This window comes from Onychomys torridus, chromosome 7, assembly GCF_903995425.1.
Source record: "Onychomys torridus chromosome 7, mOncTor1.1, whole genome shotgun sequence".
In the NCBI taxonomy this organism is placed as follows: Eukaryota; Metazoa; Chordata; class Mammalia; order Rodentia; family Cricetidae; genus Onychomys; species Onychomys torridus.
This window is the reverse complement of record NC_050449.1, coordinates 51,689,799-51,717,597: the sequence shown is the minus strand read 5'-3', so window position 1 is coordinate 51,717,597 and position 27,799 is coordinate 51,689,799. Positions and strand designations below refer to the sequence as shown.

The following is a 27,799-nucleotide window of genomic DNA, read 5'->3' as shown; positions in this document are numbered from 1 at the left end:
CCCCCAGCCCACCCTGCCAGCAACAAGGGGTCCTGTTAATCCCCTTCCCACCTCAACACCACCCCATAGCCTACCTCAAACCTGCCTTCCCTCCAAGCCAAAGGTACCCTAAGGCCTGTTTCCACTTCTCTCTGCTGCCCATCTGGCTAGCTGCAAGGCCCAACAGGACCCCAGGGATTCTAAGCAGCTGAGGCCAACACTGCAGGGGGCAAGGAAGAGGGAGGGAAGGCTTAACCCTCCATGTTCCAGGCTTCAATGGAGCCAAGACTTGCTTGTCTTCAGCCTAGTCAGTCACTGTTGTAGGAATCCAGATGTTATGCCAGGAACTAGGGGTGACACCGGCAGGACAGGCATTGCGAGCCCCCACTTCTCTGGCTAGATTATAGATATCTAATGTCCCCAAGCACATAAATGGAGCATCAGTCCTGAAAAACAGTTCAGTGGGTCCATGAATGTTTCGTGGTAAGGATGAAGGTGTGGAAGACAGGTCCTTCTTACCTTGTTTCTAAGTCTCGGGTAATTTTTGCCCTCCAGCTCCCAAGACCACACCTGGAGAAGACAATGTAGGGGAGACTTGTAGAGCAGTATTTAGAGTGTAACGTCTTGGGTAGCAAGTAAAGAAGTTGAAACTTCTGGGATCTTTCTTATTAGCCTTGCCATCCCCAGAGGGAGCAGAGACTCTGTCAGAACAAATGGAGCTGTGTGGAATAATCTTTCATTGATCAAAAGCGGCCACTAGATCAGAGTTGGTAAGGGACTTTCATAAGATTCCCAAGCCATGGTTCTCCCAAGTCCTCCCTCTCTGCTGTTTTATGCTTATGGTTGAGGTTTCTCTGCCTCACAATGACCCTATTCCATATCCAAGGCAGCCAGCTGCTGGGCTCATCTTATCCATGTGTATACTCAGATTATTTCTGGCTACGCTAGACTCATGAAACACAGGACAGAAACCACTGGGGATGTGTGAAGTCAGTATCACCCATGGGCTCCCAAATCCTGTTCAGCCCGGAGGTACACACACCGTATAGTCTCCATGCCTATACACTGAGGTCTGGTGGAGGAGCTGAACGTCCAGTGTCTTTGTACTCAGGGCCGAGTGCCAAGTGTCCTCAGGGTGCAGAATTAGAGGGTAGCCCCAGCTAGAGGGAGGCTCACCAAATATGTCTCTTGGCAATAGCTTTGGAGAAGAGAGAAGGCACCCCCAAGAAGCCTGGGAAGAGGTGAAGCCAATGAGGAAAGTGGAGCTCAGGAAAACTGTGTCCAGAGCAAAGTGGAACCAGCAGGGTAGTGTCCACATCCTAACCCGGCTGTGCTTGCCAGAAACCCCACTTAACAGAGCTGAGTCCCCAGGGGCCCCCTCCTACTCTCTGCCTCATTCCCTTCCTCAGAGGCAGGTCTGTGGCTTGGCTGGAAGCTACAAGGACTGAGGGAGTACTGCTCTGTGGGACAGGCCACATAGCTAAAACCCGGCGGGCCATAGGGCCCCGCGGAGGAGGCCCCAGCAGGCGGACCAGGTTCTTGAAACCTCCAGACACTTCCAGCCTGTTGCTTATTCATTCAGAGTAGGAAAGCGCCAGCCTAGCGAGTGGCCAGCCAGTGTGGGGCTGGCCATGTAAGGGCCCCAGGAGGTCTTGCCCGCCCGTGCCCTGCGGAAAGCCTCGTGCAGCCCTGGGCACCGCCCCTGCCCTGCCCTGACCCCTTGGCCTCGAAATGCTGTCATCGGAGGAGCCGTCCCGCTCGGGACAAGGCCAGGATGGACAAAGCTAGAGCCTGGGCAGGCAAGGAGCCGTCCTGTCTTCGAGGCCGTGGGAAGAGAAGCACGTACCGGGGCCCACTCCTGAGAGCCTCTCTGCCCACCTGGCCTCTGCAGAAGGGCCACTATGGCTCTGGCCGGAGCCGGCAGCCAGCTGGGGACCCTGGTGTGGGGCGCCTGCCTGTGCGTCCTGGTGCACGGGCAGCAGGCGCAGCCAGGACAGGGCTCGGATCCCGGACGCTGGCGGCAACTGATCCAGTGGGAGAACAACGGGCAGGTGTACAGCCTGCTCAACTCGGGCTCAGAGTACGTGCCCGCGGGGCCCCAACGAGGAGAGAGTAGCTCCAGAGTGCTGCTGGCAGGCGCTCCCCAAACGTCTCAGCGACGCAGCCAGGGGGGACCCCGGCGTCGGCAGGCGCCGTCCCTGCCCCTGCCAGGGCGCGTGGGTTCGGACACTGTACGAGGTCAAACGCGGCATCCATTCGGCTTCGGCCAGGTGCCCGACAACTGGCGAGAGGTGGCCGTCGGGGACAGCACAGGCATGGCTCGGGCTCGCACCTCTGTCTCCCAGCAACGGCACGGCGGCTCCACCTCCTCCTCAGTCTCGGCCTCGGCCTTCGCCACCACCTACCGCCAGCCATCCTCCTACCCGCAGCAGTTCCCCTACCCGCAGGCGCCCTACGTGAACCAATATGAGAACTACGACCCGGCGTCGCGGACCTACGAACAGGGCTACGTGTACTACCGCGGTGCGGGCGGAGGCATGGGCGCGGGGGCGGCGGCTGTAGCCTCGGCTGGGGTCATTTATCCTTTCCAACCCCGGACACGCTATGAGGAGTACGGCGGTGGCGGCGAGGAGCAGCCCGAGTACCCGGCCCAGGGTTACTACCCAGCCCCAGAGAGGCCCTATGCACCGCAGCCCCAGCCGCAGCCGCAGCCCCAACCTCAGCCCCAACCCTCCGACGGCCTTGACCGTCGCTACTCGCACAGCCTGTACAATGAAGGCACCCCGGGCTTCGAGCAGGCCTACCCTGATCCCAGCACTGACGCAGCTCAGGCCCCCGCCGGGGCCGGTGGCACTTATGCTGGTGATCCCCGCCTCGGCTGGTACCCTCCCTATGCAGCCAATGTGCCTCCCGAGGCCTACGTCCCTCCGCGTGCGGTGGAGCCACAACCCCCATTCCGCGTGCTGGAGCCACCCTACCTGCCTGTGCGCAGTTCTGATGCGCCCTCGCCGGGTGGGGAGCGGAACGGCGCCCAACAGGGCCGGCTCAGCGTGGGTAGTGTGTACAGACCCAACCAGAATGGTCGCGGTGAGTACCGTCCTTGGCTTGACACAGGTGAATGCTGCTTCAGGGGTGCAGATCCTCTATCTCTAACCAAAGGCCTCCAAGTAGTGCGGAACAAGAACCGTGTAGCGAACAGCGGTGTGCCTCTCCTCCCAGCCTGCCCCAATCATCCATTATCCATCAGGGTCAAAGGCCTGCGTTCTGACTCTGGCTTTGGAGTAATCAAGGAAGGACTAGCCAGGCTTTAAGAAGTACTTTACAGATCTCACTGGGGGCATCTAGGGAAAGTGGGGGAAAGCCCTTCGCCCTGCTTCTCTCTCTTCCTGTCAGGGACTCTCTGATGACTCTTAGAAATTACTGTATTGTGCCTATGCAAAGAGTGAGGCGAGGATCATGGGAACTATGGACCTTCAGGGTCAAGAGGCCTTTGGGATGCTTCTAGAGGTACAGCAGTGCCCCTAAGGCTGGGCCTCTGTGAGCTGACTTGCTCTTGGTGAGTTAAGTGGGAGGTCAAAGAAAGAGCGGCACTTGAACAAATATAACTTGCAGACCCCTGAGAGGAGCCCATAAGCCTGGGATGCCAGAGCCCAGAAAAGAAACCCTGAATAATGAAGATAAGTAATATTTCAGTGCATTAAAAAATCTGTTATGAACAAATATGTCCAGATTTTAAATAGACTCAGAATTGGTTCCATAACCTGAGACAAACTGAAAAATCAATATGGGTCCCAACAGAATATTTGTTCATTATAGATTTTTTGTATTGATTTTGCTTTTTAAAAAGATCATATTAAATATTACTTATCTTGGCTACTTCCCTAGAACATAACCCAGGCCAAAGCTCCACAGCTTCACTTTCATCTTGGCTCTGAGGAAGAGTCCCAGGAAATGTCTGGAGACAGGCCACCCTCTGGCTTTCCCCGGGGATGAAGATATGACCTATTCTTGGGAAGGCCAGGTCATCTGCACACAAGGGTCGGGGTGGAGCAGTCTTCCTCTGCCAGATGGGCAGCTTCCACATGTGCTGTTACTGAGACAGGGGCCAACTGTTGTGTCTGGCCAGTGCTGGATGGCCATCAGCCCGTCCTCTGCTGACCTAGAATCCCCTTGCTGATGCTGTCCATACAGGGCTGTCTGCTCTCTGGTCAAGGTTTCCACTGAGTTCTCAATGCACACGCGGCACACCCTGAGGGCATTGCCTTCTGCCCACACAGTTCTCTGCTCCATACCAGGGCTGCTATACCAGGGCTATCAGGTGAAGATGAGCCTTTGTGACCCAAGGGTGCTGGTGCCCAGCCCAGCCTTGGCTTCTCAGCCTCTGTCAGCATCGGATAAATGATGAGTCTAGCCAAGATGGCCTAATTGAAGAGCTGCTGCTTGGGGGCTCCTAAGGGCTGAAGGCCAGGGGAAGGAGAATCTGGAGGGTAGGGTGGTCCTTACTGTGTCATATCCACTGAATAGCCCTGGGTCTAATTCAATTCTGAATCCTACTTTGAAAACCACAGGAGCTGGGGGTGAATCGGAATGGGGCGGGGGCCTTCTATGATGCAATGCCAAACATGGATGGTGACAGTGCATGGAGCCCTTGGTCAGCAGCTTGACACCGCCTGCAGCAGGCTAGTATGGCTTTGTGCAGACTTGCCCTAGGAGCCCCGTGGAAGAGAGGGTGTTCTACCTACCAAGTGCTTAACTTCTGTGGCTGCTTTTCTTAGAATGCAAGACCTCAGCTCGGCAGAGCTTGGCTAGGAGGGCCCTACCTCTGGACTGAGGAGAAAACCAAGGCCTCAAATGCCACAAGGCTGGCAGAAGCAGGCCAGGGACTGCACATCTGGGCCTTGAGCCAGCGGGTTTTCTAGGGCCCCTCTGTGGCCTGTGAATTTTCAAGGAAGTTATTTGGTTTAGAGAAAGATAAAACAGGGCAAGGCCCATGTCCGGAGTGGGGTGCTTGGTGCTCAGCAGGCTCCAGCTACTGCCCCAGAGTTCCATAGTTCATTGTGGATCAAATGTGATTCTCCCCTGAAGGCAGTATTCTTGGTACCCAGGCTGGCATGCATCAAATTCAGGCTCTGCCCTGAGAGGCACAGCAGAAAGAAAGGACACATTGGTGTGTGAATAGGTCGGTATTGGGAGCAGACGCTGTGGGAGGCAGGTGGAGAGGAGGGTCTCTCTCAGGTTGGGGGAGCACCCACTCTGACATGTCCATAATTCAGCTCTGCATGGGGTTCTGAATTTCACTCCAAAAATCAAAGGAGCTGGGCCGAATGATGATGGTGCATGTCTTTAATCCCGGCACTCAGGAGGCAGAGGCAGGCAGATCTTTGTGAGTTCGAGGCCAGCCTGGTCTACAGAGTGAGTTCCAGGACAGCCAGGGCTACACAGAGAAACCCTGTCTTGGAAAACAAAAACAGAAACAAACAAACAAAATCGCAGGAGCTGGGAGTGAATCCGACTGGGGAGGGGGAACATCTGTAATGACTGCTGAGTGCCTCTTCTCCAGAGACTCAGAGAGGGCTTCTCAGAGGAGGTGCCCAAGCATTGTGCAGGGGATGGTGATCAGCATCTTCTTAAGATGCCCCTCCCCTGATCATGGAGGAATTAGGATATGGAGACAGAGTTAGGGTACATGCCAGTATGAGACCCCCAAAGAAGCCAGAAAAGGGACATTACACTCCCCTGATAATGGTTCCTCCCTTCTACCCTGCTAGTCTAGGACCATGGAAAATCCCAGCCCAGTGAAGTCCAAGCCTTGTACTTGAGATCAGGCCCCCAGGCCTGGTGTGGGAGCCCAGGGCGGATTCTCCGAGGCTGACTTCATCCCTCCTGGCCACACACTCAGGGGTCTGAGGCCCAGCACTGGCAGCCTGTGCTTGTGTGTGGGTGTGGATCTGTCCTTACAACACCAAACACATGTGAGCACCGCCCACGTCCCCCCTTGTGTATGTGGCTTCCAAGTGTCTGTCCTGAACTCAGTTTCTGTCTCAGCAGCCTTCTCCTCCTTCTTCTAAGGCTGGGTGCTGGGCTGCTGAGGGCTCCTGCAGAACCATTGTCTCCAACACCGGAACAGGTCACAAAGGTGGAGGAGGGTTTATGGAGGCCCAGAGAGGCTCATATCCCTCATTCATCTCTCACAACCATCTACTCAGAGAGAGCTGGGGAGTGGCTGGCTGTCTCCCAGGGCTTCTAGGTTCCCTGCCCTGTGCCAACCCCCCATACCACCTCCCCTTGAGACTGCTGCCAGGCCCTCCTCCCCCTGCATCCTTGCTCTGGCTCCTGCTTGCCACAGCCCCGTGTTCTTTGAGCTAGAGATGTCCCCAGTCCCAGAAGACCATGGCTTTCCCCCCAGGATCTCCCCCTTCTAACTTGGCCTGCTTCATCGGTCCAGGGCTTCTACAGTACCATTGTCTGTGAAAGATATATCCCCTGAATCTGGAACAGGTCACAAAGGTGGCTGACCATCAGGGCATCCCTGACGGCTGTTCAGCCTTGCCCGGCGTGTGTCATCCATTCCTGGATTGGCAAGGCCAATTGGATCTTGACACTAGCATCTCCGAAGCTAAGGTTCTTCCTTTCTTTCCACTTCCTTTCCTCCTCTTTTTCAGGCATCCACAGCCATCATTGAGCTGCTTCTGGGACCACATGTTCCCTTAACATCTAAGGGTGTTTTCAAGGTAGTGCCCTTTTTAACCAGCCTCCTGCACTGCAAAGGCCCGCAGTCCTTGGGAGCAGCCCTGGCTCCCTGCCCTGATCCCAACTGCCCCTCACTCACCTGAGCCCAATGCCCTGTTTCCTGAGCCTGCCTTCCCCTCTAGGTCCTCTGCTCTCCTCCACCATGCTTTGAATAGATGCACAGAAAGGCAGAGGCCTCCACCCAGCAAGCTTCCAGAGCTAGAGCCTCCAGGCAGGGATGGAGTAGCAGCCTGCTGATCCGAGTGCACCTTCTGAGCCTTGTGACCTACATGTGGGATTTCATGATTACATTTGTTCCCACAAGCCCTTAGTAGCACAGATCACAGGCCCTAGGAAGATGAGAAGAGGGAGCCTAGGAAGATGGCACAGTGACACCATACAAGACAAGCAATGGGAGGCAGAACAAAAGCCCCACCCCTCTGCCAGCTGGGCATCTTTGGGGCACAGCCTCCCTCTGCATTCACTGGTGAGAGTTAGGCTCCAAGTGACTTCCCACTTGGTCTCCTTTAATCCTCAGGTCTCAGCCAGGTACTGTTAATTGCCCCATTCTGTGGACAGGACGAAGGACTCACTTGCTGACTTTTCATAATGAACCCAGGACGCGAGTCCATATGAACTCATCCTGTGTTCGTAGTTACGCATTGTTTTTCTTTTTTTTCTATGTATTACTGCATATCATGCAGGCCTCATTCATTCATTCATTCATTCATTCGTTCATGCACTCAAGCATTCAATGGCTATTTAGGTACTGGCTGGAACAGAGAAAGTCGTAGAGGGCCATACAGGTAAGTGGCAGCAAGAGAGGGGGTGTGGGTGTCTAAGGGAGCAAGCAGGGTTCCTGGCAGCCTCCCCCAGGCAGACTTCCTGTCTCCTGGCTCTCGACCCTCTCACTCCCCTCAGCCTGGACGTCTCTGTGGAGCTGGCTCTTGTTGAAACAGATGTCTGGGGGTAGCTGCCACTGCTTATAAATGAGTTATGCTCTGCCAAGCACTCTTCCCATTTTCCTGTCTAAGCCACCCAACATAGGTATTGTTACAGTACAGGGTAGTGTTATCATTCACTTTATACAGGAGGGAACTTCGGCTCAGAGAAGCCAAGGCCACAGCCAAGCTGGACCCAGGAAAGGTGTCTACCCTCTCGAGAGCCTGCTTTCACTTTGCTCTACCCTTCAGGGAAGTGTTTTAAAACAGTGGTACCTAACTCAGTGGTCAGTGACTTTTGTCTGAGTTTCTGGCAGGGAGGGGTGGCAACCATAATGTTTTGGTGTTGTTTTGTCTTGTTTTTGCCTTGAGGTTGAGACACTGTCCCCTCCCCCAGTTTTTGGGGTTGGTAGCAGAGCTAGAAGCGGGGGGGGGGGTATTGGGGGGGGTACTTAGTGCCTTTGCTGGCACCAGGCTACCGCTGGGCTTAGCTAGAGAGTTCTTTCCGCCCCCCCCCACTCTTTCCTTTCTCTTGATGCCCTGGGGGGGGGTATCTTCAGAGATCTCTGGACTCAGGATGGGCACCTCTCTCCCGGAGCACCCTGCTGGAGTCCACCCCACTTCCTTTCTGAGCCAAGAACACATGGAAAACTCCCCAGGCGGTGGGTGGCTAGAACAAGCAGGAGAGGAAGGGAACTGGAGGCCAGAAGTCCAGCCAGGCGGCCCACACCTGCTTCCAATTCCTGTGCCCAGCATTCCTGTGGAGCAGCCGCTGGGGCAGGGGCCCAAAAGGAGAGGCTGAGCCTTATTCCCACCCATGGCCTGACCTAACTGCCTCCTCCTGGAGACAGAGAGTAAGGGTTGGGCCTGGGTCCCTTGCCCCTCTCCCGCCTGTGATAAGCCCCTGGAAACCTGGAATCTGTTTTCCAGGAAGTGGGGAGGGAGTCAGGATGCCAGACAGGAAGGAGAGTGCCTGAAGGCCAGTGCTGTCAAAAGTGTCAAACGGTTGAAGACAGCCCACCCTTCTCCCTGCTCATGGGCCAACTAAAACCATGCGTTTCCCAAGCCCCAAGTAAAAGGGTTTGGGGAACTAACACCAGCATTGCTTGACAATGAAGAGAGTCTTCCACAGGCAGGTGACCCCAGAGTCTCTGTGGGTACAGGCATTCACACCCTTGCTCACTGAGTGTCTGCAGGTGCTGGTTCCTGAGCACCTGAGCAGTGCCCAAGACCCATTCCTGCCCTCTCTAACTCTCAACCAAGCTGTAAGAAACCAGACACCTGGCTTAAGTGTCCAGCTCCCAGCTTCCTACTGTATGTATGGGATACCCAGGCCGACAGCTCAGTGGAGGCAAACAATGACATGGCCCATAAACCCAACTGCTCTCAGGAGCTCCTGTCCAGATGAGGATTGTAGATGGCATCTCTTGAGACGGGTAGTCATCTGGCGAGTGTATGTTAGCACCTTACTGTGTGCTGAGCACTCACACCTGGGTATGAATGAGAAGAAACATGAAATGTTTGCCTTTTGGACCTTATGTTGTCATTTACAGACATAATTCATAGGTAAAGTGGTAGGTGCTGTGGATGACATGGAGGTAGCTAAGGGGATCAGGGGTAGGGGGAAGGAGCAGTTTACAGAGGTGACCACCACAGGCCTCAAGAAGGTGACATCTAAACCAAGACTTGAAGAAGGCATGTGAGTGAGCCATTTAGCCATCTGTAGGAAGAACATCGCAGGGGGGGAGGGGCGTGTGTGTGTGTGTGTGTGTGTGTGTGTGTGTGTGTGTGGCCAGTGCAAAGGCCCAAAGATGGGAATTCGCAAGTGTGCTCCAGCGTACTTAGGTTAAGTGAAGTGGAAACAGATGGAATAGGAGACTGAGCAGAAAGATTAACAGGGCTCAGACAGCAGAGGACACTGTGAAGTCCTTGGTCTTTACACTGTACACTAGGCAGCCACTGCAGGAAGCTAATGGCTGTGCTGGGGGTGTGTAGTTGGGGAGAAAGGTAGGGATATGAGTGCTGTAAGAGGAAGCAGGGTGCTGGGAGAGGAAGTCAAGCTTGACAGGTGGGCTCTGGACCTAATGATGCAGCCACCCCAGGGTGGGCAGAATCAACCATGAGAATGGGAGAAGCATGCATGCACAGAAGTGCACAATGAGCTCAGAGTTCAGAGGTAAAGAGGTCAAACAGCACTCTTACGCAGCTGCTTACTGATACTTACAATTCAGAGTTCTGGAGTGGCAGGTTAAGGACAGGCCACAGAAGGCCTTTGCTGCCATCCTGAAATGTCTAGGCTCCACTCTTTAGGCAGTTGGGAGCCATTGCAGGTTCTAGACCTGGCTCTGTAGCCATCATAGCCCTCTTTCCCAGCCTGGAATTGCTGCTTCACCGTGGGGCAGAGAGGCTTTGGTAGCTACCTTGCCTGCAAGCTAGCAAGAACAGGTGGAGCACCTCTGGGCGGGTGCTGACAACTTAATGCTCCAATTATTAGCTAATCATTTCCTGGGTTTGGGAGCTGCCAGCTCTGACCCACTCTGGCTCATCTTTATTCAAGTCTGAGCCGGGCAGAGCTTTCCGCTTTCCCCACCTAGGGGCTCCTCTGGAGTCTGTCTGTGTTCGCTTGCCAAAACATCCCACTCAGCACATATTTCACAACCAACTGATGGGTTTCTGCTGGACTGTGTTTATCCTCCAGTCCTGGGCTCAAGAGATTAGGGCTGTGTTGGATTCCACTTCCCATTCTGAGAGCCCCAGCAGCAGGGGCTTAGAGAACACAGATGCCAGGGGAGGGTTATGGACCCCACAGAACCTGAAAAGCTAGAGGAAAACAGGTGAGGTATAGACATGCACAAGCCCACACACATACTGAGCAGGAGGGAACAGATTTCTAATGAGGCAGGAAGGGTTTGGGTCAGCCAGTGGGATAATTTCCTGACTGTTGAAGCATGGGCTGCTGAGGTCGGGAGAGGTCTCGGGCTCTTGCCCAAGGCTGGAGAATTGATTGAATAGCTCCGAAAAAAATATTTTTATCTCCAAGTGTTTATGGATCCATTCAACCTGTGCATAAGAGCCAGTTAGTTCAGTCTTCCCTGCGTCCTTCAGATAGGGAACCAGACTCGGATAGGGGAATGGGCCAGTGCACTGGGAAGATCAGCACAGTGACGAACTAACCTCTGGGATCCTAGACACCAGAAGACCCCACTTGGACTCTGCCCAGGAAGAGGCTCATGGTTATTGCCATCATGGGAGTGGTCTAGAAGTATCAGACCTAGCCTAGGACACGAGGACAGGGTAGGCTTGTCCTGAGGTCATTGGCTTCAAGAATCAGTGTGGCTGGTCTTTGCATAGAATGCTGGCTTCCACAGAGGACTCTCTGAGGACAGAGCTGAAATGCAGTGTTTGGCTTTTCCCTGGGCTGGATCTTCATTATCTTGGTCTAGGGGCTCACCATGGCATGACAGCTCTCTGTCTGCCTGAATAATGGCTTGGGATCTGGTTCACTCACACCCAGGCCCTCCGCAGCTGAGCCCTGGGCTTTGGTCATCCTAAGGGTCTTTGCTGTCCTCTGACTCAGTGTTCCCAGTATCCTGGCCCAGGCTGTGGACAATACATCCCTTCCTAAGGAAGGATGAACACAGGGGTCTGGCACAGGGCTCCAGGCCTGGGGGATGAGGGGATCAGCGCAGACATATGGAGGGAGAGAGGCCTGGAGAGGGTCACATACAAGTCTACAACATGAGGAGCAAAGCTCAGCCAGCAGTGACCCAACCACCCTCAGAGGGGACAGCAGAGTAAGGCTGTCCACACAGCCTTTGGGTTCTGATCCACTTCCAATCTGAAGACTAGCGAGGAAGCTGAACAGGGCTGCAGGTTCCCTCAGCAAGCCTGTAAGAACATGTCAAGCCATCCATTGTGCTGTGTGTGGAACAGGGCTCAAGGTTACATCCTCCCAGGAGACCAGTCAGATGGGATCCTGGGGAGAAAGACTCCTCTTCAGCAGTGTCAAGCCATGCACAAGGTCCTGAAGGTTTACAGTGACTGAAAAAAAAAAATCAAGATACAGTTCAGGTCCTATAAGACTATCATGTATGTTTTATGTATATGGATGTTTTGTTGACATGTATGTTTGTGCATCACATTCATGCCTGATTCCCAAAGATATCAGAAGAAAGTATCAAATTCCAAGGCACTGAAGTTACAAATGGTTTTGAGCTGCCGTGTGGATGCTGGGAACTGAACCTGGGTTCTTGCCCTCTGCCTGCCCCGTTTCTAGAGCCACATGGCCCTGGATGTCCTGGAACTCACTCTGAAGACCAGGCTGGCCTCGAACTCAGAAATCCATCTGCCTCTGACTCCCAAGTGCTGGGATTAAAGGCGTGAGTTGCCACACCCAGCTCTCATCTGTGTCTTAAACACAGCTCCTCTGACATGAACTACACAGTCCACAAAGATCTGCAGGTGCTCTGGGACAGACAGACCTACAGAGACTGGAAGGAAGCCTGAGGGAAGGTGAGAAATGCTGTACGCAGGCCATGGACCAGTTTTTTCTGAACTAATCAGACATGAACTTTATTCCATTCTCCATGTTAGGAAAACATGATAGTCTCACAAAAAAGTATCAGAAACCACATTTTTAGCCTCCAGGTCCAGATCTGAGGGTTGGCTGACAGACACCAAGTTGTTGGAAAACACATCCCACCCCTACCCCATCTCAGAATTATACCCCATAACTGATGGGACCCCTGAATTTCACCCATTTTGGAATGGGAGTGGCCACCCTGATTATACCTGGACTTCATTCCCCATTGACCAGCTTGCCTGTGGCCTGTAAGCCAATAACAGCAGATCAAACTCCCTTAGCTCTGTACCTGACAACCTCCATGCAAAGCTTCATTTATCTCTTTTCAATCATCATACAAGCTTACCCCATGTCCAAGCCCCACAAAGGGAATGAGAGCCCAAGCCTGGCTGCTGTCAGAATGTCCTCTGGGATCACAGCCTGGAGAAGGAGGCTTTGTTCCATTCTGGAAAAACATACCAGCTAAGGGAAGGGCCTGTACTCTCTGCGACCTCAGCAGGGGGTCCTGAGGGTGAGGTGGGAGACCAGGCCTCTGAACTCCCAGGACAGCAAGGGCATGATAGGGGTGGGGAGGCAGCTAGGGTGGGAGGAGTTAGGTGAGTCCTAGGGACTCTGGTAGTGATCAAAATAAAAGACAATGCTAAAATCATGAGAGGAATGATTTCATGTAACTACTAAAAAAGACAAAACCAACCTACAAGTGATTTTAAAACCCTGTCAGTGCGTGCCAGGGTTGGGGACATTTTCCTAGCTCTGTTGTGGTGGTAGTTGATGGCAGCATACATTTGTCAGAACCTTGCCAAACTGCACCAAAAATCTGTGCCTTTGCGTGTAGAGCCTACTTCAAAAAGAAGTCCATTTTTTTGTATTTATTTATTTGATGTGTATGAGTGTTTTGCCTATATGTACGTGTATCATGTGTGTGCAGTACCCACAGGGGCCAGAAGATGGTGTCAGATCCCCCTAGATCTGAAGTTACAGATGGTTGTGAGGGGCCATCTGAGTGCTGGGAGTGGAACCCAGGTCCTCTACAAGAGCAACAAGTGCTCTAAACTGCTAAGCCATCTCTGCAGACCCAAGTTTATTTTTATAAAAAGAATGACAGGAGGGAGCTGAGACATAGGATCTCCTGAGATTGCCCTGAATCACACTGTATGAATATGAGCACATCCATTACCCTCTCTAGGAGGTCTTCCTCACACTTCTAAAGGTATAATATGCCCTAGAATCTTAAAGATATAGGCACACATGGATGTGGACTGTCGTGAATTAAGCCACTAACCATTCAAGAAGCAGAGGATGTGGTCTCTAACCATGAGTAGGATGCAGGCCCTGCCCTTAGAGAGGTCCCCATCTGAACAGAAGGAATTCACAGAGGAATATGAGGAAATCCCAATAGTGAGGCAGGAGTATGTGCATCCCACAATGTCACTACTAATCAGGGAAGGCTTCCTGAGGCAAGAGCCAGGAATCAATATTCAGACTGACCAGCAGCCTGCCCCTGGTCTCTCCAGTGTGCTCTACAGATAACCCCTCCCAGCAGCTCCAGAGCTCATGCCAAAGCTCCATTAGAATTGGAAAGGACAATTGATGTCAAAACAACTGCCTTCGCAGGGTCTTTCCTCCTAAAACATTGCTTTAGTTTACTATCTAGAGAAAGAATCTGAGGACAACAATACTAACATTCAGAGATGTGGATAGATCCAGGTTCAGTGTGCCGAAGATCAGGGCTCAGTATATGGTGAGAATCAAAGCTCAGTGGTTAGATCTCAATAAGACCAGAATCAAGGTTCAGTGTGTCCAGAATCAGGACTCTGTGTGTGATAAGAGTCTAAGTCCAGTGTGTGACTAGAATCAGGATTCTGTGTGTGACCAGGACTAGGGCTCAGTATGTGATCAGAATCAGGATTCTATGTGTGACCAGGATCTGGGCTCAGTATGTGATAAGAGTCAAAGCCTGGTGAGTGACCATGGTCAAGTCAAAGTGCGACCAGGATCAGGGCTCAGTGTGTGACCAGAATTTATACTCACTGTATAACCTGGGCCAGGGCTTCCTGTGTGGTCACTGGGCTCCTTCTGGGGGCAGGATCAAGTTCAATCAGAGAACAAGAGCAGTAAACTGGCCCCAAGTGCCCCAGCCTCAGACTCTGGCTCCCCTGACTGTCCAGGATTGCACAGCCAGCTCATGAAACAGCCTAGAGAGGAAGGGTCAGGCCAGGAAAGCTCTGTGGAGCCATCTGTGTGGTATTTATTGAAACAGGGCCTGGGATGGGAGCGGCAGACTGTCTGGTGCTGAGTGTTGGACCCACGAGGCTTAAACCCAGCTGCCACACCCACCTATTGCTGAATTGCTAGAGGGTGGGGAAATGGGACCCCTCCTCTCTTCCTTACCCCCCTTCCAGAAGCTTCTGGGAACCAGTGGATGAGAACTGTCCCCCAGCTGGTTTGAGGTCCCTAGGGTCCCTCGGGAAATGACTGCAAACATTCCAGGGGGCTCATGTCATAGAGCTTAGGCTGGCCAAGAAGTCCCCCATTTGCCAGGAGCCACCTCATCCTCACCCACCCTGTACTCTAAGCTTCTCCATTCCAAGTAGGTGAGATCACCCTGGCTGCCCAGATCAGGCTGCCCCTGAGGTCTAGGCCCCAGGGAGAAAAGTTCCAGGGCAGGGGCCCAAGGGATATGTGTGTAAGTGTGTGTGTGTGTGTGTGTGTGTGTGTGTGTGTGTGTGTGTGTGTACGTGCACGCACAAGGACACACCTCTGTCAAAGGCTGTGAAACCAGACTTCCCTTTGTCTGCCTCATTGTCGGGACTTTTAAGCTGATGGGAGCGGTTGGCAAACCCCTTCCCACGATTCAACAGCTCCTCCATGCCTGCCTTTACCCTTCCACATTCCCAAGGACAGAGGGCCAAGATGCTAGAAGGAACTTACAGTCTCTTTCTATCTGGACAGAATCTCCAAGGCCCGAGAGAAGAGAGACTTTAGGAGTCCCAGCCCCCCTCTATAAGTTATCTGTAGAACAAGGATCCACCCCCACCACCAGTTCCCTCCACCTGTGCCCTCACTCCCAACATCAAGACCATTCTGTTGTTAGTCCATTATGATCTGCTGCCTGCCTGTGGTTCCTGCCTATTCCTGGTAACTTACTCGGATCCTTACAGGCAGAAGAAAAAAGGGAGCCTCCTGACCCTGGTGTAGCCTGGAGAACAAGCAGTCACAAAGGAAGGTTGGAGCCATCTTTAGACTTCCCCTGGGCCCTGCAGGGGTGGGAGCCTGGCGCTCCCTCAGGTTGGGCACCAGAGGTTGCCCACAGGAGACGGTTGTGGGCTGGTTTAGAGTCTGACGGCCAGAAGTGGCAGCAGGCGCCAAGAGCGTGTCCTGAACAGCTCAGCTGCACCAGGCTGAGAATTCTGCTGGCTCAGGGGAAGTGTTTCCTTCCTGTCATCTCCTCCTACCTGTCAATACCCACCTAGCTCTGCCCGTGAACCTTCTGGGGCCCATCCTGGGCCATAAGCCTGGCTGTCCTGGTGGTCCTTGAAGAAGGCTGGCTAGAGAGGTGAGGGGAGTCTCTTGGCTAGCACGCAACAGTCTTGGGAGCAAGGACAGAGGAAGCAGCTTTGCCAGGAAATTCCTCAGTCTCCTTGGTCTCCTCTCCAAGCCTTTCCTCATGACATGCCATTCTACCTTCCAGACACCTTTTCCTTCCAGTTCCTGGGTCTTGTTCACATTCCAGATCTTCTAGGGTGTCTCCTTACTCCCACACCACCAAACTGTAGAGCACTTACTGCTGCTGACCTCCTTGAACCCAGGACCCACTGACCAGGAAGAACGGCCAACGGTTTGGTGGAGGAGGTCCTTGGAGCGAGCAGTAAATGGTCTGACCCTCTTGGTACTGTGCTCTTCCTGTCCCGCTCTCTCCAGGCCTCCCTGACTTGGTCCCGGACCCCAACTACGTGCAGGCATCCACATATGTGCAGAGAGCTCATCTGTACTCCTTGCGATGTGCGGCAGAGGAGAAGTGCCTGGCCAGGTAAGGAGAGCTGGGGGTGAATGAACCAGAGGGCCTTGCAATAGTCCATGGGCGTTACCCAGAGCCTGGCAAAGTATCTGAGCCTCTCAGAGCCCTGACCTCTATCTTGCCTGGCTCAAGCAGTGAGGAAAAGGGAAGGAGTGGGTTCTCCTCAGCCTACACATTACCCACAAGGACTTTTACTACACCGTGACGTAAATCTTAACACCAGCCCTGACAGAATGGGCTGCCCCATTAGGAAACTAAGGCACAAGGAAAGAATCGAAATTGATCCTATCTATAATATTTCCAGGGGTCAGTGTGGGTGTCAGGGAAGTCCTGGATGGAGGGCAGAGGGCTGCAGGGTGAGAATAGGTTGCCCATCTGATCACAACAGGGGATGGGTAGGCATGGAGGACAGTGAGGCCTTAGTTATGTCCTGTCCTGGAGAGAGGAGGAGACCACTGCCCTCTGCCCAGACAGGGAGCACACCCACTCTGCTCTTGCCTCGCTCACTTCAGCAGTTCATATTCTGCTCAGCTTCTGTGCTCTGGAGTCCTCTCCCTACCCTAGAAAGACCTGGTTAAATTGACTAAATTAATCTACTGCTCTTCCGGACATGAATGCCAAAAGCATATTTTTCCCCTTAATTGCCCACTTAAAAATATATTTGTTTATTTATTTTTACATGTGAACTCTCTTACCTTTTACTGTCTATGAAACCCTTTGGAATGTCAACATTTATTCATTTTAGACCTTTAGCCCTGTGCCCCCTCAGATTAGCTGGCCACAAACTCTCTCTCATCTGTCTGTGGTAAGATAAAGAACTTTCAACAGCGTATAACTCAGTTTACTGCTTCTTTAATTAAAGCCGTCTGTCTTGAAAATCAGAGATGGGTAGAGCAGTTGATTGACACTCTGGTGAAAGTCCCTTATACTATCACAGATGAGCAAGGTGTCCCTATTCTGGGGACCATCCATGGACAGTCACTCAGTTGACCTGACTGACCATCAGGCCTTGTCTGTATCCCTTGTTCTTGGGAAGAGAACACACCATTTCTACTGACATTTCCTCCAGTGATAAGGGCTCAGTTTCCACGGTGGCCTGCACAAGTCTGAATCATTTTAGTAAAGCCAAATTCTCAATGCATCTTTTTGGAGCATCTTAAGTGCTCAGCCCTGAGCTCCCAGTTGGGTGAGGAGAATGCAGCCTGTCCCCTGTCACGGTGATTTCTCTATCTAGCTGGAGTGAGTGACCCCTCACTCCAGGCTCTGATGACAGAAATAAACAGGCTGCGGGAACAGAGTGAGAGCCTGGGTGCACAGCTCTGGGGCTGAGGTTAGAGCTGGGGCTGAGTAAGGTCAAAGAGGGAGGGGCCAGCAGGGATAGGGCCTGCAGGGATGTGGCCTCAGGGAAGGCTGGGTAGAGGATTACTGAAACGCCTGCAGAGCTGGGGCCCTGCAGTAGGAGAATTCTCCACAGTCAGTTCAAGTGTGGGCTGGAGCCCTGGGCCAGGTCCCACACTGCAGGCTGAACCCAGAGAAGGGAGGGGATTTATTCAATCTCACCACCAGCCTGTGGCCAAGCTGGGCCTAGACGCTAGATCCTGCTGGTTTCCCACGGTGTTCTTAGCTGAACAGCAGGGCAGGATTTCACCAAACAGGCAAGGAGGATGTTTTGTTTCAACCCAGACACAGACGGATTCCAAGCCTCCTCCAGACAGGGCCAAGGGCCTTACGTCCTGGCAGACAGGAGTCTGAGCTGCCTGCTGTCCAGACATATTCTCAGAGAGAGCTAATCCCCACAATGGGCCACCTCTCACCTCTGGCCTTACAGCCCAGTCCCAAATGAGGCCAGCCAGGACAGCTGTCAGTGGTCAGCTGCAAGGAGGGAAGCCGGCTGCCAGGCTTCCTGGTGTGTGTGTGTGTGTGTGTGTGTGTGTGTGTGTGTGTGTGTGTGTCCTCTCACAAAAGAAATCCCTCTCTTCTCTTTCTTCCCTGCTTCTGATGGGAATTTAAAGTGGCATATGAACGGAGAACAGACTTCTAGAACGGAAAGAGCACATTGCTGGTTCTGAAGCCAGGCCAGCAGGGAGAGATGGTCTGATGGCACCTGCAACCAGCCCAGAGTGCATGTGACATCAGGGTGAGCCGTAGGCAGTATTCCGAGAGCTCACGGGCAAACCAAGATGCTTCTAAGTACAATGATCACGGCAGACTTCCTGGAGGAAGGGACTTGAATTGGGACTAGGAAGCTTAATGAGCTCTAGAGCTGTGGTCGCCCCCAAATGTTCAGGCCTGGCTTTCAGTCACACACGAAAGACATGGAATGCTTTGGTCACCAGTTAAGGCTTTGTCCAGAAGAAGGAAGAGTTTAGACATTCCTGAGTTATGGCTGTTAGGCTCCATTTTATTTATTTATTTTAATTTGCGTGCACGTGTGCAGGTGGTGTGTGTTCATGTACCAGGGAAGGCCAGAGGACAACCTTGCACGTCATCTTCCAGGATGTTGGCCACCTCCTTCGAGACAGGGTCTTCCATTGGCCTGGAGGTCACGACTTGGCTAGGCTGGCTGGGCAGCAAGCTTCCGGGATTCCCCCTGTCTCCACCTCCCCAGTGCTGGCGTTAGAAACACACAACTCCATGGTTGGGTTTTCACTTGGGTTCTCACAATTGGACTCAGTTCTCTGTGCTTTCAAGGCAAGCACTCTACCAGTGTGGGCTGACTTCATAGGCCCAGAACTGTTTACTTTTAAATGATCCTTCAAAGATTTCTATGTGACCCCCACCCCCAGCCTCTCCCAGGGTGGTGGTGGGGGCTCTCTCTAGCTGAGTTGCCTGGAAGCTTGTGGCCTGAGTCTGTTACTGCCAGTCACACACAGAAGGCCTGAGAGGAAAGGAAGCCAGGTCTGGGTGGTGTCATGAGAGAAGAGGCCAGACCTCATTGTCCTGCAGGGGTCAAATGTCAGTGTCTTTGGGGCAGCAGGGGGCTGGGAGGACAGTGGCTGGACACAGGGCCTGTCGTAGTTAGTATACGCTTACTTCTGGTGTCCCAGTACCATCCCAGTCTCCCTGCCTGTCCCCACAGCACAGCCTATGCCCCTGAGGCCACCGACTATGACCTCCGAGTGTTGCTGCGGTTCCCCCAGCGTGTGAAAAACCAGGGCACAGCGGACTTTCTCCCCAACCGGCCACGCCACACTTGGGAATGGCACAGCTGCCATCAGTAAGTGGGACTGACCGGCTTTTGCTACTTCCTCTCCCGGGCCAGGGCCCTAGGTGCCCGAGTCCTCCTGTTAGCATGCTGGGAGATGCGGGTGCTTGTTCCTGCCCTAGGAAAGTAGTGCTGACCAAGGACCCTCAGCGAAACCGAGTTGAAAGATGGGCCAGAGAGTGATCAGCCTTGGTAAGGGATGGAAATGTCTAGAATGCAGGATTTTGCCCATGGGAGACCAGAACAGGAAGGAGTCCAGAAAAGAAGTAAGGAGCCTGAAGTGGCGGAGTTCTGAGGTGACCTAGCACCAGAGATGCTACCGCGTGGGATTCAGAACAGAAGGGCTCAGTGGCTCGGAAGCCCCCCGTAGCCCATCATCTGGCTCATTTCATGAGGGGGGATGTGAAGGAAAGCCCCAGGGAAACTAGGCCTTCTTCTCTCTCCTCCCCTAGACATTACCACAGCATGGATGAGTTCAGCCACTATGACCTGCTTGATGCAGCCACGGGCAAGAAAGTGGCCGAGGGACACAAGGCCAGCTTCTGCCTGGAGGACAGCACCTGTGACTTTGGCAACCTCAAGCGCTATGCCTGCACCTCTCACACACAGGTTGGGCTAGTGTGGCACGGTGGATACAGGAGTACATGGATGGGGAGTGGGCCAGCCAAGCAAAGAATGGGCAAGTGCCAAGGCTATGCCCACTTAGCTCTGGTTGAGGATCTTCTTGCCAGTCCTGAGACCATCACAGGGCCCTGTACAAGCCTCTTCTCTCCTTATCTCAAGGGGTGTCTGTCCTGGAGATAAAAGATCATTGCCGCACAGTCTAGATAACACCAGGTCTCATTTGCCTAAAGAGAGACAAAGGTCTATCCCAGACCATCTTCCCATAGGTTCATCCACAAAACATCCATGTGCCCGTCTCTTTTCATCCCTTTCTTCTGCCATCTTTGTCAAACATCTTCAAGCATCAGACCCTTACCTTCATGCCCTTTCTGCCTTTTGGCATCTCCATCTTCTGCTTGGCTCCTCCAAACAGTGGCTCAGCCAGGGCTCAAACCACTGTGGGCCCAGGCCAGGAAGGAAGCACAGAGGCAGAAGCCCCAGCCTGACTTGGATGGGCATGGGGTGGCTCTGAGATTCAACTGACCTTTCATCCCTTTCCCCAGGGCCTGAGTCCAGGCTGCTACGACACCTACAATGCAGACATTGACTGCCAATGGATCGACATAACTGATGTGCAGCCTGGGAACTACATCCTCAAGGTGGGACTCACAGTCTGGAACATTCTCTCCAACTTGATGCCCATGCTCATCATCTCCCACTTCTAAAAGATGCTCCCTTCTCTGACTGTGTCCCCACCTCCCTAGTTGCTCAGCTGGGCTGCTGTCCGCAACATTATCTGAGATTATGTTCCTCTCTGGTCATGTGTATCTCAAGTGCACATGTTTCTCTCTCACTAAAGACTTCAACGAATCTTCAGCCCCATGGTAGCTACAGGAGAGATGATGATGACATCATCATCTCTAAGTGACAAAAGACGCAGAGAGCCAGTTAGCCCATCCTGCCATGTGTCTCAGCTCCTTGCAGGACATGGGCCACGCCCCGGAGTATCTGTGACCAAGATTTCTTCCAGCAGGAACCCCTCTTCCTAATTGGAGTGGTGTGAGCTTACCCCATCCATCATCCCCTTTGGTACCAGGACAAGTAGAAAAATGTGCTGATGACACACAGCTCAGCTTGGCACACCCATACACACAATGTAGGGCCATGTCCCCATGGCCTGACCCCAGGAAGTTAAATCTGAGCTCTTCCATGCAAGCACATGGAGGATGGGAATAACTTTGTCAGCTTTCTTAGACCTGCTCCATGCCAAAGTCCAGTGTACGGAGAGCCATGGGTGGTGGCTTTTCCTGCAGGAAGAGGGTGGTAGAGAGGTGGCCTTCAAAACACAAAACAGAAGCCTGAGTTCTGCTCCACAGGGTGCAGGTGAGTCCTGCCTGATGAGCTATTCATCAAAGACTAATAATAAAGGCCCCTCTGGGTTCCAGGCAGTGGGCAAACTGACCACATAAACAGTACATAGTTTAAGCTGTGAAGAGTACACTAAGATTTCAAGTAACATCTGTTCTTTTTTAATATTTTTTAATTTTATTTTCTAAATGGGTGTTTTGCCTATATGTATATGTGTGAACGGTGTGTAGGAAGTACATCCAGAGTCTGGAAAATGGCCCTGGATCCCATGGGACTGGAATACGAAAAGTTGTGAGCTGCTATGTGGGTGCCGAGGACCAAACCTGGGTCCTCTGGAAAAGCTGCATACATTCTTAAGAGCCGAGTTGTCTCTCCATCCCTGTTCTTTTTAAAGTTCTGGGTTTTTAATTAATTAATTAATTAAGTGTGTGTGTGTGTGTGTGTGTGTGAGAGAGAGAGAGAGAGAGAGAGAGAGAAAGAGAGAGAGAGAGAGAGAGAGACCCCTGCTAATTTAACCTGTCATGATTTGTCTCTGTAGCTCTTTCAGACAAAGAGCACAGGGCACGCTTGGGCTATCTTTTCAACAAATGTTGGCTTCAGGGCACAGTAAATACCCTGGCATCAGTCGGGCCCTCAATAGGTCACCTGGACAGGGATATGCGTTAAACAGTGAGTGTTGGAGTCAAGTAGACCTGGTCCAGCTCTCTTCTATACAGTATTCTCTGGGGCAGAAGCTGACAACAGTGCCCTCTGCTGAGCCCTCCTGGAATGAGCTCTGGCTCTGGGGAAGTTCCTGACCTCTTGCTGAGAAGACAGTTGTTATTTTCTTGAACCACAGCTATCTCTTCTTTCCCACCTTTGTCTCTTGACCCCAAATCTCTATCCCCCACATCCGTCTCCACCTCCGTGTCTCCCTTTCTGTCTGTCTGCCTCTCCATTGCCTTCGTTGGTGACCAGATGGGGTGCAGCTTCCTGACAGGCCCCTTTTCTCCATTTTTCTAGGTGCATGTGAACCCCAAGTACATTGTTTTGGAGTCTGACTTCACCAACAACGTAGTGAGATGCAACATCCACTACACAGGTCGCTACGTTTCTACAACAAACTGCAAAATTGTCCAGTACGTGTCTGCCCACCCCCTGACTCCTCCCCCAACCACAGTCCTGCCTGGGAAGCAGGCAGGACTCCCTAGCTGAAATACCTAAGACGCCCATGCTTTGGCTCATTGATGGCCAAACACAGCTGTGGATGTATCTAGAAGGAAAACTCTTGTCTGCACCAGCCCTGGGCTGAGAGCTCATGATGGGGCTCAGGTTATGGGGTATTGATATAGGTCCAATCCTGTGGCCCCCATGATATGCAGAAGGCAGATGTTTGGTTAAGTGCATAGGCTCTGCAATCCTAGTCTGCGGACCCATACTCTGATAACACCTTTGCTCTCAGAGCTACTCTCTTCATACATTTCCCGCATAAGCTGGGGATGAGGGCTTTAGGCCTGATGCCAGCATGTCCAGGTCTCCAGCACATGGAGGACCTCAGAACAGCAGGCATGCTCATTGGTGTCATTGTCAAGTGGACTTAATTAAATAACCCCAGATTAGGAGTAGTTCTGGTTGGAATGAGCCAACATCTATCCCTGGATCTCCATCACACAGAATCTGGGCCTTGGCTTTTAGTATATAGTTGCTAAGCAGGGTCCTTAGCACCTGCTGTCCCAGGTCAGCAGAAATCAGTCTCCTGAAACCCTCCTTCCAGGAAGTACTTTGCAGAGAGACCCTCTGCCTACAAACTTATAGCCCCTCTCAGCCCCCTATAACTTTAAGATGTTTGTTTAGATCAAAGCGATTGTCTTCTCCTAAAAATGTCCCAGAGCTTTAAGCTGAGTTCATCAGTTGAGGTCAGACTGAAGAAACTCCAAGTCCCCAAGAGGCATTTTAACCCCAAAGCATGTACTTGTCAAAGGATGGCAAGTATAAGAGGTTAAGCCTGTGGGGTCAGGGCTCAGTGTATAGTCAGGATTGGGGCATAGTGTGTGACCAGGATCAGGGCTGAGTGTGTGATCAGGGTCAAGGCTCAGTGTGTGACCAGGGCCAGAGTACATCTAGAGAACTCTTTTATCCACAAAGCTAACTATCACTCCCACTCATGTGCTCCCATCTGAAAGAATGGGTTCTGCCACCTCTACTTCAGTACAGAGATCAGGTTCCTCGGGAATAGAATCAGGCTCCCATCACCCAGGACATGACAAGTAGGTGAAATGACCAATCCCTGCTGTGTACAGGAAGTTTGACTTTCATAGGGCTGAGTTCCTAATGCCTTCTTGCTCCAAGGCCCATGAGGATGTGTCTTGGACCACGGGGACCCTATAAGCACTGTCAGGGTCCTCAAGAGGGTAGACAGAAGCATCTGGGCCACCTCTGTGTTCCCCTAAAAGGCATGTGGCTGTGGAGGCCAAGGCCCTTGCTTCCAAGACCTCTTTACATAAGTGCTTGGAAAGCCTCAGGTCTTATTAGCATGTCCCTGTGACCCTGACCACAGGCAGGCTGCTGGGCCAGCGTGCACAGGAAGCTGCACAGAGTGTTCCCAGAAAGGCCACGGGACTGATACACGTGTGTTTCCATCATTTTTCTGAAGATGGGAAGGGAGAAATTTTTTCTCCTTTTTAAGGGAAAAAAAGGGAGCGGGAGGTCAGAATTAGTAGATAACAACCAGAGTAGCATTTCCTGACAACAGCAGCTAGACCCTGGTCAGCCAGCCAGAGGTATGCTGGGACTGTGCTCTCAGAGGTGGGAGACCCTGCAGGACCTCTTTTGGAAGCCTGAGTGCCCCATCCTTTTGCCCTGAGCCCACACTCCTGGGGAAGATGGAGACCTCTGCCTGCCCCATCCCGGGAACCTTATCTATAGTAAGTCTGTCAGGGAGGTGGGCCACCTCACAGATGTCATGTCATTAACCAACTCTTTCTTTCCTTAGGTCCTGATCTCTGAGTGGACAGACTCCCCACCCCTCATCTCTCCTTAAAAAGCAGGCCCTGCTCCCAGGCAGCCTCCCCCCAAGAAGCCCAGTCCCCTAGCCTAAGGGCAGGGGCAGCTGGTGGCTGGGGCATCCCTCCCTGCCGGCCTCAGGGAGTGAACGTGGACCAAAGCCACAGGGATTCTGGATGCCAGGCCCCACTTTGTACCTAACTCTCCTCTACAACATCATTTTGTCTGTTGTTGGTTTTTAATTTTTATGTTTTGGCCATCCCACACAGCAAGATTGCCCAGGTGCTGAATAAAACAAGGGTTTTCTAGTCTGGAGTTCTGCATTGGCCTAATGGCTAGGTGGACCACAGATGGGTCAGGCCCGAGATATGGTCTAAGGTTTCAGCCTTTGTGTTAGAACATGTGGGATGGGAGGCTGCCAGCCTGCCAGGACTCCAGCAATCCTCCAAGACACCAGGCTTATCTAACATGGAAATGCTGTGGGGTTTAGCCCGAGGCCAAGCTGTCTTCCTGGGTAGAGGACCCCATCTCACTGAGTGAGGGCAAATGTGGCTCCCGGCCCCCACCCATCCACCCCTCAGTCATCCACCCTTTATTGCCCTTCTTTCCTTCTCAGGCTGTAGCCTCATCACTACCATCCGGAACTGGGAGCTAACCACGGCATTCACAGTGCTGGGTACCTTCGGGACAACCCTAGCCCCTGTCCTGACCCATACGATTACCTACCTGGGGAGGGGCAGAGGAGTCTTAATGTGGGAAAGGGCCACCTCCCCAAAGGGAGAGGACATATGTATTCTTGGCAGAGGGGATGGCATGCAGCATGGGTAGTGAAGTGGGCCTGGAGGCTGGAGGGAGGGCTGGAGGAGGGAGATCGGTCCTTCCCTGGAGATGATATCTAGAACTCCTGGATACCAGTCTGGACCAGGAAGAAGCAGAATGAAAATGTCAGCTCCTTTCCTCCTCTCCCACCAGCCCTCAAGATCCCACCACCATCTGCCTCTGCCACCCTAGAGAAGCACTGGTGGGAAAGGGGAGGAGGCTTGGCTCAAAGGGCTAGGTCTAGCTGTTTGACTCTGGGCCAAGCATGCTCTACTGCACCTCAGATTCCATCATCAATAAAATGGAACTGCTCTCCTGCCTGGCAAAGCTGCTGTCATGGAGAATCAACAGTCATTGCTACAGGGAGGTAGCAGGTGAGCTACGGTGTCAACACTTGCTCTTCAGCCCATCTGGACTCAGCTCCTTCCAAAGCCACCACTCCCCGGCCTTGGGCTCTGTTGCTATTCTTGCAGTGAGGTCCCTGGCAGCCAGGTCTTCTGGTAGGTTGGTAGGAAGACCTCCCAGAAGGTTCCTGGACCCAGCCTATGGAGTGCCTGGGCCAGGCACCAGCCCAGACATCAGGACCCAACTCCCCTGGCATGATGAGGTAGGTGTCGTGGCCAGTCATTCTACACCCTGGCTAGAACAGGAGACCGAGCAGGAGCTCTGATGCAGCCTAGGCTTTGGATCACTGTCCACGACACCCTTTACCCACGTGTACCTAAAGATGCAACCTAAACCAGCCCCTGATATTCTTCTCTAGGTGCTCCGGAGTAAGCCAGGACTCAAGTCAGAAGGACTCCAGAAGGTAGAGTCTAAGGTCCCCAATTCCTAGATCATGATGGGAGCCTATGCGAGACCATGGGCGAGCAGGACTGGAACCCAGACATCTGAAGCCCAGCCAGGCTAGATGGCAGCTCTGTGCAGTTTTCTGGGGAGGTGGTCCCCACCCTCAGTGATGCTAAATGATGCTTAGGCTAGAAAACTGGACTTGATGGAAGAAGAAAGATGGGGGTGACTTTTCCCACAGGAGGCACATTTCAAACCATGGGGAATGGACACAGTCTCCAGACACAGCGTTCCTACATGCACATGAACCCCAAACCTGGAGCTCCAGGCCACAGAGCTTATTAGTTGACTTCAGGCCTGTCCTTGAGGTGGGGTAAACACATGGGCCAGTCCCCATGTGCTGGCAAGACCTTCTGAGACCAGCAGTCTGAGGTGGAGGCTAAAAGAGAAGGAACCCTCCACCCAACAAGATGGCGAGGATACCCAGGACCCCGGGAAGATGCTGAATGGCTGCCTTGGTCTGAGGGTTCTGTCAGGACTGCTCCTCCCCCTGGAAGAAGAGATGGGCTCCACCTACCTCAGAGAAGTGGCTCATAGGGCATGTACACATGTACAGGATGGCAAGGTCTATGGCTGAATGAAGAGAAGAGTCGTCAGTGGCTGGGCAAGTGTGCTGTAGTCAGGAGGTGCAGAGCTGGGGGTAGGGCACATGAGAAGGGTGCCCCTGGAGGTTTATCTGCCTCTGTCACTTCAGGAAAGAATAGCCACCACTGCCCTTGTTTGCTGTCCTGCGGCTCTGGCCCTTCCCCAGGGCTTCCCTAGTGAAAGGTGGACGACCTAGACCATTCCCTAAGCTTCACCCAGAGTGACAGGAGACCTGTAGGACAGGCTATGAGGCTCAGGGACTTGGCCCACCCACCAATCTCCCACATGTCCCTTCAAGAGCTACCCTAAGTCCCATCTGTTGAGCCTGGCCTTTCCCTTCTTCCCTCTGAGTCTGGGGAGCACTGGATAGCCCGACCCAGGGCCTTCCCACCCCTTTGCTGCATAGACAGATGGGGGGTGGGGGGAGGCTCTGGGGTCTCCTCAGACACAACCACGGGGACATACAGAGAGCACCTCTGCTCAGGCTCATCTGTGCTTCACTGACTGGGTGGGTTCTTGGCACTGCTTATAGAGAGGCTCAAGGTCCCCTGCCCAGCTGCTTGCACTTTTCACCCCTGACTCAGCCCTAGTACTGAGGGCTTACTACCTCTTCCGAGGCCTACTAGAACAGTATGGCCTGCATTAGGCCCTGCAGCCTCCCTTTGGTCTGGCCTGCAGGATCCATTATTTGGTACAGTGGGCATAGACGTGGAAAGAATTCAGGAAAAGTAGAGAAGAGGCCTTAATTACCTTGTGGTGGGCCTCCATCTCTCCACCTGTGTCTAAGGGCCTGGCTTCTGGGCCCAGTGCTATTCCTTGTCTCACAGAGAAGAGGGAACGGAGAAGTAAAGAGAAAAGGAGTTGAGAGCAAAGTCCAGCCTGGTGGGGAAGGGCCAGACCACTTGCTGGACTCAGGTCAGGACAATGACCAGAGAGACTTCTGGGTCCTGTCGCCTGCATTGCCTGGCTTAGAAGATTTACCATAATAGAGTCAGGTGGTGGTGGTGCACGCCTTTGATCCCAGCATTTGGGAAGCAGAGGCAGGTAGATCTCTGAGTTCGAGGCCAGCCTGGGCTACAGTGTGAGTTACAGAGAAACCCTGACTCCGAAAACAAAACAAAGAAACCATAATAGAGGCC

The 27,799-nt window shown here is 52.9% G+C and overlaps 1 protein-coding gene across 1 annotated transcript; it reads left to right on the top strand.

Moving 5' to 3' along the window:
* The first annotated feature begins 1,572 nt into the window (after positions 1-1,572).
* On the top strand, positions 1,573-24,731 carry Loxl1 (lysyl oxidase like 1). Its single transcript, XM_036193331.1, has 7 exons — positions 1,573-3,066; positions 16,153-16,261; positions 19,329-19,466; positions 19,907-20,063; positions 20,621-20,716; positions 22,428-22,543; positions 24,397-24,731. The coding sequence occupies exons 1-7, from the start codon at positions 1,881-1,883 to the stop codon at positions 24,401-24,403; spliced, it is 1,809 nt and encodes a 602-aa protein (XP_036049224.1). The 5' UTR covers positions 1,573-1,880; the 3' UTR covers positions 24,404-24,731.
* The last annotated feature ends 3,068 nt before the right edge of the window (positions 24,732-27,799 follow it).